The sequence below is a fragment of the Diospyros lotus genome, chromosome 6 (genome assembly GCF_014633365.1).
Source record: "Diospyros lotus cultivar Yz01 chromosome 6, ASM1463336v1, whole genome shotgun sequence".
Taxonomy (NCBI): domain Eukaryota; kingdom Viridiplantae; phylum Streptophyta; class Magnoliopsida; order Ericales; family Ebenaceae; genus Diospyros; species Diospyros lotus.
This window is the reverse complement of record NC_068343.1, coordinates 46,052,799-46,066,555: the sequence shown is the minus strand read 5'-3', so window position 1 is coordinate 46,066,555 and position 13,757 is coordinate 46,052,799. Positions and strand designations below refer to the sequence as shown.

Here is a 13,757-nt window from a genome sequence, read left to right as displayed (position 1 = left end):
TCTTAAGATATCTCAGAATCCGATATACAGCTTCCAAATGTCCTTCTCTAGGATAATTCATGAATTGGCTTACTAAACTCACAGGAAAGCCTATATCTGGTCTTGTATGAGACAAGTATATAAGCTTTTCCACTAATCTTTGATATCTTCCTTTGTCCACTGGAGCACTTTCTTTGCCCTCATCCAGCTTTAAAGTGGTTTCCATGGGTGTATCAGCTGGTTTGCATCCCAACATTCCTATTTCAGTAAGAAGATCTAGGATATACTTTCGTTGAGAAGCTGATATTCCTTCTTTGGACCTTGCAACTTCCATACCTAAGAAATACCTTAGGCTTCCAAGATCTTTGATTTCAAATTCTTTTGCCAACACTTCCTTAAGCTTCTTGATTTCAGAAATATTGTCTCCTGTAACAATTATATCATCAACATATACAATAAGTATGGATATTTTACCTCCCAAGGAGTTTTTGATGAATAAGGTGTGGTCTGCTTGGCATTAAACATATCCATATTTGTTGACTGCCTTTGAAAATTTCTCGAACCAGGCTCTAGGAGACTGTTTGTGCCCATACAGTGATTTCTTTAGTTTGCATACCTTGTTCCTTATGAGATTAGTTTCAAATCCATGAGGGATTTCCATATATACCTCTTCTTCGAGGTCTCCATTTAAAAAAAACATTCTTCACATCCAATTGGTAGAGTGGCCAATCCAGGTTTACAGCTAGGGATAGTAAGACTTTGATTGTATTCAATTTTGCTACTGGAGCAAAAGTCTCTTGGTAATCTATATCATAAGATTGAGTGAATCCTTTTGCCACTAGACGAGTTTTATACCTGTCAATTTCTCCATTTTCTTGGTATTTAATTGTAAATACCCACTTGCAGCCTATAAGATGTTTTCCGAAAGGTAATTCAGTAATTACCCAAGTCCCATTTCTCTTCAAAGCCTTCATTTCCTCAAGAACTGCCTCCTTCCACTTAGGATGTTGAATAACCTCCTGAACTGTTCTAGGAACCTGCACTTTACTGATATTTGATATAAAAATACTGAAATTAGGTGAGAGACCTTTGTAGGAAATGTAGTTGTGAATGGGGTGTTGAGTGCATGATCGTACTCCCTTTCTCAATGCTATAGGCCAACGTAAATCCTCATCCAAGGCTGAATTTTCTGATATTTCAGAATTTTGTCCAGCAGACATAGTCTTCCCTTTTTCCAACAGTTCCAGATCTGGATCAAAATTTTTGTCAGCCTCAGAACATGTTGGTTCCCCACATTCTTTCTGTTTAGACCTTTTTCTAGAATAAACTTGAAGTTCATGAGAAGAGGGAGACGGATTTATAGGGTTTACATGTGTCAATGGCTGATTTTTAGGCTGTTGTTGTTGGTTAGATAAAGAAATTCCAGGTTCTGATTGTTGGTGGTTAGGCTGAGGATCCCAAAAAGAATCCCAAAACTGATATTCTTGAGGATTTGGAGTATTCTCCCCCCGAATATCGGTTTTGGGATAATAAGGTTGTGTTTCAAAAAAGGTTATATCCATGGATGTAAAAAACCGTTTAAGGCTGGGAGAATAACATTTGTAATCTCGTTGGTGTGGAGAATAGCCAATGAATATACACTTGATGGATTTTGGGTCAAGTTTACTCCGAAATTGAGAGTGAATGTGAACAAATGAGGTGCAGTCAAAAATCTTGAGAGGAAGGTGAGAAAGCACCCGGGTGTGAGGAAAAGAGGCAAGAAGAGGCTGACTAGGAGTTTGAAATTTGAGGATGCGTGAGGGCATTCTATTGATAAGGTAGGTAGCCGTAAGGATAGCTTCACCCCAAAAATGTTTAGGAGCATGAGTAGAAAATAATAAGGATCAGGTCACTTCCAATAGGTGTCTATTCTTGCGTTCTGCAATCCCGTTTTGTTGGGGTGTATCAACACAAGAACTTTGATGAATGATTCCTTATTGGGATAGATAAGTGCCTAGAATTGAATTGAAATATTCTTTAGCATTATCTGTTCTAAGAACTTGAATGTTAGCATTGAATTGTCTTTTCACCATGGTATGGAAGGTTTGAAAAATGTGGCTAGCTTTTGATTTCTCTTTCATGAGGAAAACCCAAGTAAGACGGGTATGGTCATCAATGAAAGAAATAAACCAACGAGCCCTAGTAATATTTTTGACTCTAGAAGGCCCCCACACATCACTATGAATAAAAGAAAACGGATAGGATGGAGTATACTTGAGACTAGGATAATGAGTCCGAACATGCTTGGAATATTGACAAATTTCATATTGAAACATGTGTAAATCTGAATTCTTGAACAAAGAAGGAAACAATTTCTGAAGATAAGCAAAGTTTGGATGTTCTAATCTATAGTGCCACAACATAATTGCACTATTATTGGAATGAAAACTAGAGAAACAAAGAGGTGAAGTGGAATGACAATAGCTGGATTTTACTTCAGTTTTTTTGGAGTCAGTCCCTTGAAGAATGTAGAGTCCCGCACATGCTTCAACATTGCCAATCATCTTCCCCGAAATCCGATCCTGAAATTCACATACATCTTTTGAGAATTTTGCAACACACTCCATATCAATAGTGAGCTTACTAACAGATAAAAGGTTGCAGTCCAGATTAAGCACAAATAGGACATCTTTTAGTGTCAAACCAGTGGAGAGAACAACTGATCCAATTCCTGCTACTTTTGCTAATGATCCATCAGCAATCCTTACCTTCCACTCTTTGTCACATGGCTGAATATTTGTTAACAGTCCACCATTACTAGTCATGTGATCGGAAGATCCCGAGTCAACAATCCATAGGATAGATAGCTTACTATTAGCAATAAAAGCATGTAGAGGATTACCTTTGTGGGCTATAAAACCTGCTGCCACTGTAGAACCCTGCAACTGGGTTTTCCCAAAATTATGCTGCAGCCACTCCATCTGCTCTTTGCTAAATAAGCTTGAGTTTGAGGCAGAAGTTGTCTCTTCGGTTGCTGTAAAATTACCCTTACTCTTCCTTTCATGTGCTGGTTTCCAATCCAGGGGCTTGCCATGGATATCCTAGCATGTATCCTTTGTGTGACCAGGTTTGTGGCAATGATCACACCAAGGAAGGCCCTTCTTCTGCTTGGGATTTGATAGGTTGCCTCCTCAGGTAAATAGGGCAGAATGTTCCAGGCCTGAATTTGAGGGCTTCAACATTAGTTTCAGCCTACTTTCTTCTCTGCGAACCTCAGCAAACGCCTCCCTGAGGCTTGGTAGAGGTTTTGTGCCAAGAATCCTACCTCTCACACCATCTAGGTTTTTATTTAAATCAATCAAGAATTTATACAGCTGTTTCTTCTCCACTATTTCTTTGTATTTGGCTGAATCTTCAGTGCACTTCCATTGGATAATATCACACTTATCCAATTGAAGCCAAAACTTATTCAAAGAATTGAAATATTGAGTGACTTGGGACTCACCTTGCCTTAAATCGTTGAGAACACTTTCTATCTCAAACAACTCGGAAGTATTCTCAACGTGGGAGTAAGCTTCCTTAACAACCTCCCAAATTTCTTAGGCTGTATTGTATAACAAGAAATTCTCACCTATCTCATTGTTCATTGAGTTAATCAGCCAAGACATCACCATGTTGTTTTCGGCCTTCCAAATCCGGTATTGTGCTTCATCCTCCTTCGGTTTGTTGACTGCTCTAGTGAGGTAATCTTCCTTCCCTTTACCGCATATGAACATCATAACGGATTGTGACCACTTAATGAAATTTTGGCCATTCAGTTTATGACCAGTGATTGTGAATGGATTGTTGTTGTCCATGTTCACAGAATTGGTGGTTTGGAAAGGGACAATCTCAGAGGGTTGGCTGCTCACTTTGGCCATGACGCAAGTTGATCAAGTCCGACAGCTATGAAAGGGAACAAATCGGATAGAAATGCCTTAGTGAATCGGCGGAAATTGGCTAGGATTAACAGGGAGAAAGAAGAAGAGAATTCCGCTCTAATACCATGCAGAAAATTAACCCTAGAGAGAATAAAATCGTATATTATTTCCCTTGGATATGATATCAATATATACACAAGACATCTACATGATGTAGGAGTCTAATCTAATCTACTTTACAAGATATTTATGTTATCTAAAATACAAAAAAATTATCTCTAAAATTTAGGAGAATAATTAGAACTAGATAATCTTATCTTTATAAATCTTATCTCCTATAATTTAGGAGTCTTCACGGCAGTCCTCTTTTTGAATTCTTCTTTATCTTCTACAAATTGTTCTGATTAGTGACCTCAGGTGATGCACTAAGCATCACCTTCTTTTGGCTCTCCTCCCTTCTAACTTCTGAAAAAACTTCTTGGATAGATGGGAAAGGTTTTGCTCCTAGCAACCTTCCTCTAACTTCGTCTAAGTCAGAGTTTATGCCATACAGAAAATCAAAAACCCTCTCCTTCTCTACCATTTTTGAATATTTTACTCCATCCTTTGTGCACTCCCAACTAAGGTCATAAAACATATCCATCTCCTGCCAAAGCTCACACAACATATTAAAATAATCTATGACTGAATGGTTACCTTGACGAGTATTTTGGATAGCTGATCTCACTTCAAAACATTGAGCTTTATTCTCCATATCAGAATACAAGCTTTGGACAACCTCCCATACTTCAGTCGCTGTCTTATAAAAGAGATAGGTTTTTCCTACCTTTGGCTCCATGGAGTTAATGAGCCACGCCATAACCAGGGAGTTTTCAGCATCCCAAGCTTCATAGTTTTCAGCTTTAGTGTTTGGTTTTGGAGTTCCTCTAGTGAGATATCTCACCTTGCCTTTTCCCTTCATCACCAACATAACGAATTGAGACCACTCTCGGAAGTTGGTCGCATTGAGTCGATGTTCTGTGATTTGGAGATTATGACTGTCTAGGGAATTCGAAGCAACCACTGGAATCAGGGACTTTGAGCTTGTAGGCCAGATTGTCGATGATTCACTGGTTGGAGAAGAGGCGACCATCTAGATACCGTTGAGGTAAGAATATGGGTAGATTAGGGTTTCAGAACCGGTGGTTCTGATACCATGAACAAGCTTAGATAAACTAGGGATAAATACTAAGCTTTAGGGAATCGGGTGAACCAAATCAGTTCCACACCCACCTATGATACATAATGTGTTTAAATAGACAGAACTATCCTAAAATCTAGGAACTTGAAATACAAATTACAACAACAGATAAGTGGAGAAATTTTGGGAGAAGATTTCTCCTAAGTTTTCTCCTAATCTTTAGTAATAGATACAACTTTATCTCCTCCTAATATTTAGGGAATAACTTCATCAGATTTTCCTCCATTTCGGATTGAGCTTTATCAGATTTTCTCCTTTACTTTTGGATATATCTCCTCAACAGTTACACTACCCTCTACTTACCTAAATGACCTGGGTGATGCTTGGTTTCAGGGATGGTTGGCAGTGAAGGGGGACAGTCCATGGAATGTGTTTGCCAATGACCTATGTGAGAGATTTGGAGATAGGAGTATGAGAGATGTAGTCGAAGAACTTAATAAACTCAAACAAAATGGTAGTGTACAAGCCTACCGGCTCAAGTTTGAGGAGCTTAGGTCCCTGATGATGGTGCATAACCCCACTTGTTCGAAGAATACTTTGTTTCAAGCTTCATTAGTGGTCTAGGAGATGAAGTGAGACCCATGGTTAAAATGATGTAGCCTGGGACAGTTAAACAAGCAGCAGAGAGTGCTAGATTGCAGGAAATGACCATCGAAGCACCATTAAGGAAGCAAAAGAATTAGGTAAAGGGAGTGATTACAAGGGGTTGGTAGCTCGAGAACAGAGCAGTGGGAAAGGAGGTTGGAAACCTGGGTAAAGGAGTCCTAGCACTTCCACCAGCAGTTTCCAAGCCCCCTGATGGTGGAAAAGAGTTAGAGACAAGGCGACAGGCTGCCTCATGTTATAAGTGTGGCGACAGGTACTTTCTGGGACACAGATGTAGGTGCCAACTTCTTTTATTGGAAGGGGAAGATGAGGAAGAAGAGGAGATTAAGGAGAATTCAATGGACGAAGGAGGGGACATAGGAGAAATCTCCATCCACACCCTAAAAGGGTTGAACCATAGCAAAATCAATAAGGTGGAAGGAAGAGTCCATGACTCCCCTTTAATGGTACTCATTGATAGTGGGAATACCCATAACTTATTGGATGAAGCCATGGCTAAGAATCTAGGGTGTGAGGTCTCTAATTCACCCTGTCTATCAGTGACTGTAGCAAATGGGCATAAGGTTCTTAGTCAGTCCACTTGCCAAGGATTTTGTTGGGAAATGAATGGGGAGGAATTTGTGGCAGATTTGAGGCTGCTGAAATTAGAGGGATGTGATGTGGTGCTTGGTGTAGATTGGATGAAAGTGGTAAGCCCTATAATCTTTGATTTCAATAAAATGGAAGTGACATTTGAGAAGGACAGGAAAAGAAAAACCCTCATTGGCAGCCAAGAGTTAGGAGCATGTAAGATGATATTTGGGAAAAGGCTACAGTGCATCCTCAAGAACAAATTCTCTCAAGTAGCACAGTTGTTTGCTCGAGAGATAATGGACAGAAGTTAGGAACAAGAAGGAGGGCTAGCGATGACAGTGAGCAGCCACCCACATGACCCATGGAAGGTACATGAGGCTAATTCACTTAATTTACTTTTAATTGAGTTTAAGGACCTTTTCTCTGAACCTACGTCCCTTCCTCCAGTGAGACCATTTGACCACTCCATTAACCTTAAACCAAATTTGGAACCAATTAATGTAAGATCCTATCGATATCCTCCTAGACAGAAAATTGAAATTGAAAAACAAATCAAAAGCATGCTAGAATAGTCCATCATCCAACCTAGCCCTAGCTCGTTTGCTTCACCGGTCTTGCTTGTAAAAAAAAAAAAGGATGGTTCATGGAGGTTTTATGTTAACTATCGTCACTCCATAACCATTAAGGACAAGTTTCCTATACCTATTGTTGAAGACTTACTAGATGAACTCGAGCATGCTTCAGTTTTCACTAAGCTGGACCTCTGATCAGGTTACCATCAAATTCACATGAAACCTCAAGACATTCTCAAAACAACTTTTAAAATTCATCAAGGGCATTATGAATTCAAAGTAATGCCTTTTGAACTGACCGACGCTCTAGCCACTTTTCGGGCATTGATGAACAAAATCTTTGAACCTTACTTGCGTAAGCTTATTCTAGTATTTTTTGATGACATCTTGATTTACAACCCCACATTTACCAAACATTTAGACCATTTGAGAACCACTTTCAAGGTCCTTAGACTCAATAAATTGTATATTAAGGAGTCCAAGTGTTCCTTAGCACAAAGTCAAGTGGAATATCTGGGCCACATTATATCTAATGCAGGGGTGAGCACTGACCCCAGCAGGGTGGCTGCTATGGCAAATTGGCCTAGACCCCAAGGAGTTAAGGGGATTTTTGGGATTGACCAAGTATTACCGTTGGTTTGTCAAAGATTATGGGATAATAAGCCAACCATTGACGGAATTGTTGAAGAAGGACGGATTTCTATGGAATGATAAGGCAGAGGAGGCTTTCTACAAGTTGAAAAAAGCTATGAGTGAGGTGCTAACACTGGGATTTCCAGATTTCGATAAACCATTTGTTTTGGAGAGTCGGAGACATATGCAAGTGCACGAGGAGTGGGAGCAGTGCTGGTTCAAGAAGGCCGGCCCCTAGCTTTTCTCAGCCAGGCATTGGCCCCAAGACACCTCGGGTTGAGCATCTATGAGAAGGAGCTGTTGGCAGTGTTGATGGCAGTAGACAAGTGGAGGCATTATTTGGAGGGAGGTAAATTTATGATCAAAACTAATCATGAAAGCTTGAAATTCTTGCTCCTGCAAAAACTACATGCTCAATTACAATGCAACAGAATGACAAAATTGATGGGATTGGACTATGTGATCTAATACTGGAAGGGGAAGGAGAATTTAGCTATGGATGCCTTGTCTAGATGTCATGAAGAGGGGAGTGTGGCATCTGTTACTATTGTGGTTCCTGATTGGTACCAAGAGGTGGCAGTAAGTTATGACTCAGACGCAGGTATTAAGAAACTCCTACAACAACTGGTGGTAGATCCTATGTCCAAGTTGAGGTATACTCTAACTAATGGGACTACCTAATAAACTCCTACTGTGGTTCCATGGACTTTATTGAGGGACTACCTAAATTAGAAGGAAGAGACTGCATCATGGTGATAGTTGACCGGTTCACAAAGTATGCTCATTTCGTAGACTTGACCCACCCTTACACTGCTCAAGAGATAGCTAGGGAGTTTTTAGATAAGGTGGTGAAATTACATGGGGTTCCAAAGACTATCGTGTCGGATAGAGACAAGATCTTTACTAGTCTACTATGGAAGGAGCTGATGAACCTATTAGGGGTCAAACTTCATATGTCAACAGCTTATCACTCGGAATTTGACGAGCAAACAGAAAGAGTATACCAGTGCTTGGAGACTTGCCTATGATGCACGTGCTTCTTATAGCAAAAGTCGTGGCATAAGTGGTTGGCTTTGGCACAATGGTGGTACAATTCTAACCACCATAGTGCCATTAAGAGATCTCCCTTTGAAACCCTATATGGGTACAAGCCTCCCTACTTCCAGAACTGGGAAATTCTTCCACAGAAGCAGCTCTAGACGCCTACTTACAGCAAAGGCAATAGGCTTCCAGGTACTGAGGGAAGAGTTAGCCAATTCTAAGAACCGGATGAAACAATTTGCTGATAGGAGGAGGAGTGAAAGGGAATTTCAGGTTGACGACTTGGTTTACTTAAAACTCAAATCGGGTCACCTTAAAGCTTTACTGAAGAAACCCAGCTCCAAGCTCAACCCTCGGTTCTACGGGCCATTTAAAGTTGTAGCTAAGGTGGGAAGTGTGGCTTAACGACTGCAACTACTTGAAGATTCTAACATACACCCGGTCTTTCATAGATCACTCCTCAAGAAGGCAGCGGGATCACAGCCAGTCAGCTCTACGCTGCCTACACTGCCACACGGTGATCAAGGGGTGAGGGAACCAATAGCTATACTGGACAAGAGAGTTATCTATAAGCACGGGGCCCTAATTATGCAAGTCTTAGTCCAGTGGTTTGACCTTCATCCCAACAACAATACTTGAGAATATCTCTTAGATATTCTCAAGCAGTTTCCAAAGACAACAGGACTTCTCAATCATTCTTGAGGATAAGAATATTTTGAAGGGGAGGGTAACTGTTATGTCCTAGGTTATTTCAGGGGGTACTACTGTAATTCTCAAATACTTATGGTAGAAGTAGTAATAGATTGTAGTAAATTAGTGAGGCAGCAGCAGAGGTTGTACTTGGGTGGTTATCGCTTGAGGGGCTGGTACATTCCAACTCATGCAAACGGTTATGCCTATGATGGGAATCACATTAGCTATATAAGCGACCCAATCATTCGGTTATGACAATCCAATGAATATTCTCTGGTTATTGCATCTTCTCTCTGTCCCCTTCACTCTCTCGCCTTCTTTCCCTCTCTTATCTTTTCCTCGATCAGACCAACGATCGAGCACAACGGTAAGATCCTTGGGAGCTGACAACTAGGAAGATCATAAGGCACAAGAATGTCACTTTTAATGAAAATGTGATGTATAATGACAGGCTTAGAGTAGAATCTGATAGTGTAGGGAAACAAATAGAAAAACATGAAAAAGATGGAAGATCTTGGAGAGTAACGTGACTAGAAGGTTTATGGAGAATCTTGAAAACAGAGAACCAGAACAGGTTGATCTTGAACCTTAAGTAAGAAGATCTAGCAAAGTGTCTATACCTCCACGACAGACTCTCCTTCATTATACAATTTGCTTTTGATTGATGCTGGAAAATTGGAGCACTTTGATGAAGCAATGCAGATGAAAGATTGAGTTAAGTGGGAGTTAACCATGAAAGACGAGATGAATTCTTCTGAGAAGAATAAAACATGGACACTAACAAAATTGTCAGAAGGAAATAAAACATTGCAGAACAAGCGGATATACAAGGTCAAAGAAGAGCATGATGGCATTTCTTTGAGGAAGAGTTAGTAAAGGATTTGGATTTTCTTGCTTTGCTTGGTAATTTGATGCTCTGCTTTTGACTTGTGTTTCATTTTGTGTTTTCTTTTGTCGGAGCCTTGTTGGTAGTAGTATAATGCTTGCATGGATTTAGGTTCTTGCTGGTTGTTGGGGTTTTGGAGCCTTTGGCTGATCAGAGTGTCATGTAATGCTTTTGGGGCTCTCTTCTGTTCGTCTATGTTTTAGGTTTAGTTTTATTAGGTCTTCTTTGGAGTTTCTTTTCTCTAGGACTTTGGTTTGAGTTCTCCTAGCACTCTACCTGTTGGCTTTGCCGCTTTCATGATATGTATGTATTTTGCAAAAGAAGAATTTTTTATTTTTTTATTTTTCCATCTCTTTCCTTGTAGATTTACCTTTTCCCAAAAAAAGAATATATCTCCACATGTGATTCTTATTTGTTAATTATTTATTGATACTCTTTCATTCCCAGTGCAGCCTGTTGTTTATTTCATTGTATATTGCAGGATTATTTGGGGATGGTTACATGGCAGTTTCCAAGACTGCACTTCGCATTATAGCTAGCATGAAGCGAGATTGGATGCAGGTGCCATGGATGTGTTGTATACATAGAACATTCTGTATGATATGTGATTTTTTTTTGGGTTCTATTACTGATTTTTAAAGCTTTCAGACGGGGAGAAAACCTGGTGGTTTATGTGGGGTAGCATTATACGTATCTGCACTTTTTCATGGTCTCAAGTGCACCAAATTAGAGATTGTAAGTTTTTTGTTTGTGATTTCATTTTTGTTGTTCAAATATTAAATGTATGGTTTTGTTTATTTCTTGGAAACCTTTCTCATTTCATCATAGCTGGTTGATTCATAACAATTTGGTGCTTGATGATGAGATAGAGGCTTATGTTTTGGTTTGATTTTAGAATTTTTGATGGCTAAAATGTAGTAGTGAATTTTCTAATTTACTGGTCCAGATGCCATATTAGGCACAAGATGCCATATTAGGCACAAAGTCATAGTTATATATCATTAGCATTACTGCCAAATAGAACTTAAAATGCCCTTCACCATATCTATAATTTCAGAGTCCATGAGTATCTTGAAAAAGCAGCTAGAGTAAGATAACGATAACATCCTGATATGGCCATGATAGCTCCAATGTCTTTTCATTATTTTCTTTTCTTACCTTTAATGTTCTGTCTGACACTATATTTACCTAATCCTTCCAGTCTTCCTAAACTGACTAAAACCATTGGCTACTTACTATATTTGATCTGTGGACAGCTTCATTTTCATCACATGGTAAATCAGGACATGATGGATGCATTCTGTGTTCTCTTCTCATTGCTTTGTTTTTTTCCCCTTTTTTGGCCAAATAAAATCATATATTTTTGCTTTCATCTTTAGTGTTGTGGTTCCATGGAAACTCATTATTGCCTTTTGCATTCATTCCTAAATGATCAACAAATTATTGGGCAATTTCTTATGTCAAATCTTTCAAGATTCATGGATGTTGTCTTTAATCTACTGAGGTCTGTAATATCGAAATATTATGATTTAATGTTGCTCTTTGCAATTCTGAACTGTGTGGTTTATAATACATATGGTCAACTTTATTGCAGAAGAAATTATGCTTTTTTTCCTCAAAATGTTGGATTGAACCTTTGCTTTTAACAGACTAATGAGTTCAAATGATTCAATTTTGTAGTTTATATAGGTTTCCCTCTGCTGACAAATTTATCACAATACTCACTTTTTCTTTTAAGAAGTTGAATTTTGGTGAATCAACAATCTTTGCCTCCTGATATGCAATTGAAGTTGTCATCAGGTACGACTTGTTCATATTTGTGAAGCAACATTGACAAAGCGGTTGATGGAATTTGAAAATACGGAGTCAGGAGGCTTGACGGTATGCCGTACTTCAATATGGCACGACATCATATCTTATAGAAGTGAACATAGTCTCTGTCATTCTTAATTGCCACCTAACGGTAACATATATTTGGCTGCGATCCTATCAAAGATATATATTTGTCTTGATTTTTGTAGTCTGCATTATTGTTTTTTCTCATTTATCACTTGTTTTGGTGACTTTCTTAGTGATAAATATTTGTATTCTAATTTGGTTCAAGCCTATCTGATAAAAGAGCTGCACAAACATAGTTTTGGAAGTTGATCAAATAAAAATTTTGTGAGTATGATCTTGTGAAGAGAACACTAGTTCCATAAGCTTGAAATAGTCTAAAAATGAGTCAAGATTTCGTACATTCCCCTTCACATTCAACTGCATTTTTGGGCGTGGGCAGACTAAACTAAGGTGCACCACGTCACTGCTTGAGGCAGAGACAAGAGTTACTCTCTTGATTCAGTGAAAATTCAAAAGTGGCAGGGATGCAAAGCTAGAATGATAGAGAGAAGAGAGAAAGAAGAGAGAAGAGATAGAGAGAAGAGAGAACAGAGTGAGAGAGAGAATAGAGAGGATGAAAGGAATCAGAGTTCTGGTAAATGATTCTCGATGTCCTTTACAGCTCGCCTTTAGATTGAATTCTGGTAGAAGGAGGTATTTTTTCTGTATTTTCAGTTTCTTTGTGTTCTGTTAGTTGCTGCTGTTATTTCTTTTGTTAACTTAGGAGTACTTAGAGTTAGATTTCTTGGACGGAATTCTCAACCTCACCCTTGCGCACACACTCGGATTTCAATGATAACAAAAACAAAATGAATGATAATGAAAACAGAATGTAAATGACAGAAAATAAAACCAAACCACAAGAAGAACACAAGCAGTTTATCCTGGTTCAGATTGCCCTTAGGACAATTGTACATCCAGCCTCTTAAAGCCTCCTGATAGTAGCCTCTTTAATTCAAAATGATTGCAGTACAAACTCGCCTCACGATTACAAGTCTCTCCAAGATTACAAAAACTATTTCTTGAACATAGCCTTTTCTCCTGAACTTACTCGTGAGAAAATGAGCAACATAACATAAGCCTAGACCCCTGCCCTATTTATAGAATAATAGGCGATAATCTCTAAGGCTTGAAATAGGATTAGACATTCCCGATTTTACCCTCAAATTTAAAACTAATTACAAAGCTGAGTAATGGCCTGACTAAACCCATTAAACCGACTCATTTGACTGTTTTAAAATCTGGATCTACTTGAGACAACATTCTAACAAGTCTCCACCATTGTCTTGAGTAAGATCCACTCCATTCTTCAATCATCAAAGCTTTAACCTGCTCTCCTTCCTGGCTTTAACACAATATGTACCTGATCACCAACACAAACAAACATTAAGAATATTCAAACAATGTTGTAATCTGGACAAAGGAACCGGTTTTGTAAACATATCAGCCGCATTATGTTCTCCTGCAACTTTAACTAGGTTTACCTCTCCTTTCTCAAGAATCTCCCTAATAAAATGATACCTAACATCAATATGTTTGGTTCTTTCATGATGGGATTGATTCTTAGCCAAATGGATTGCGCTTTGGCTATCACACCTTAACTCTACCTTGACATTTCTTCCTAGGAGTTCACCCACAATTCCTTTTAACCAAAGACCTTCCTTTATTGCTTCAGTGACAACAATATATTCTGCCTCAGTGGTGGATAAAGCCGCCACAGGCTGCAGGTTGGTCTTCCAGCTTATGGTAGAATTCCA

General features: G+C 39.0%; 1 protein-coding gene across 6 annotated transcripts in view; it reads left to right on the top strand.

Moving 5' to 3' along the window:
• Positions 1-13,757, top strand: part of LOC127803852 (transcription factor IIIB 60 kDa subunit-like) — a 123,170-nt gene that overhangs the window by 23,887 nt on the left and 85,526 nt on the right. For 5 of the 6 annotated variants that reach the window (XM_052340431.1, XM_052340428.1, XM_052340427.1 and 2 more), the window contains exons 9-11: positions 10,604-10,683; positions 10,771-10,857; positions 11,923-12,003. In XM_052340431.1, the coding sequence (XP_052196391.1) occupies positions 10,604-10,683; positions 10,771-10,857; positions 11,923-12,003 (248 nt within the window). The remainder of the gene's footprint in view (positions 1-10,603; positions 10,684-10,770; positions 10,858-11,922; positions 12,004-13,757) is intronic. The other variant, XM_052340429.1, reaches the window with a different exon arrangement.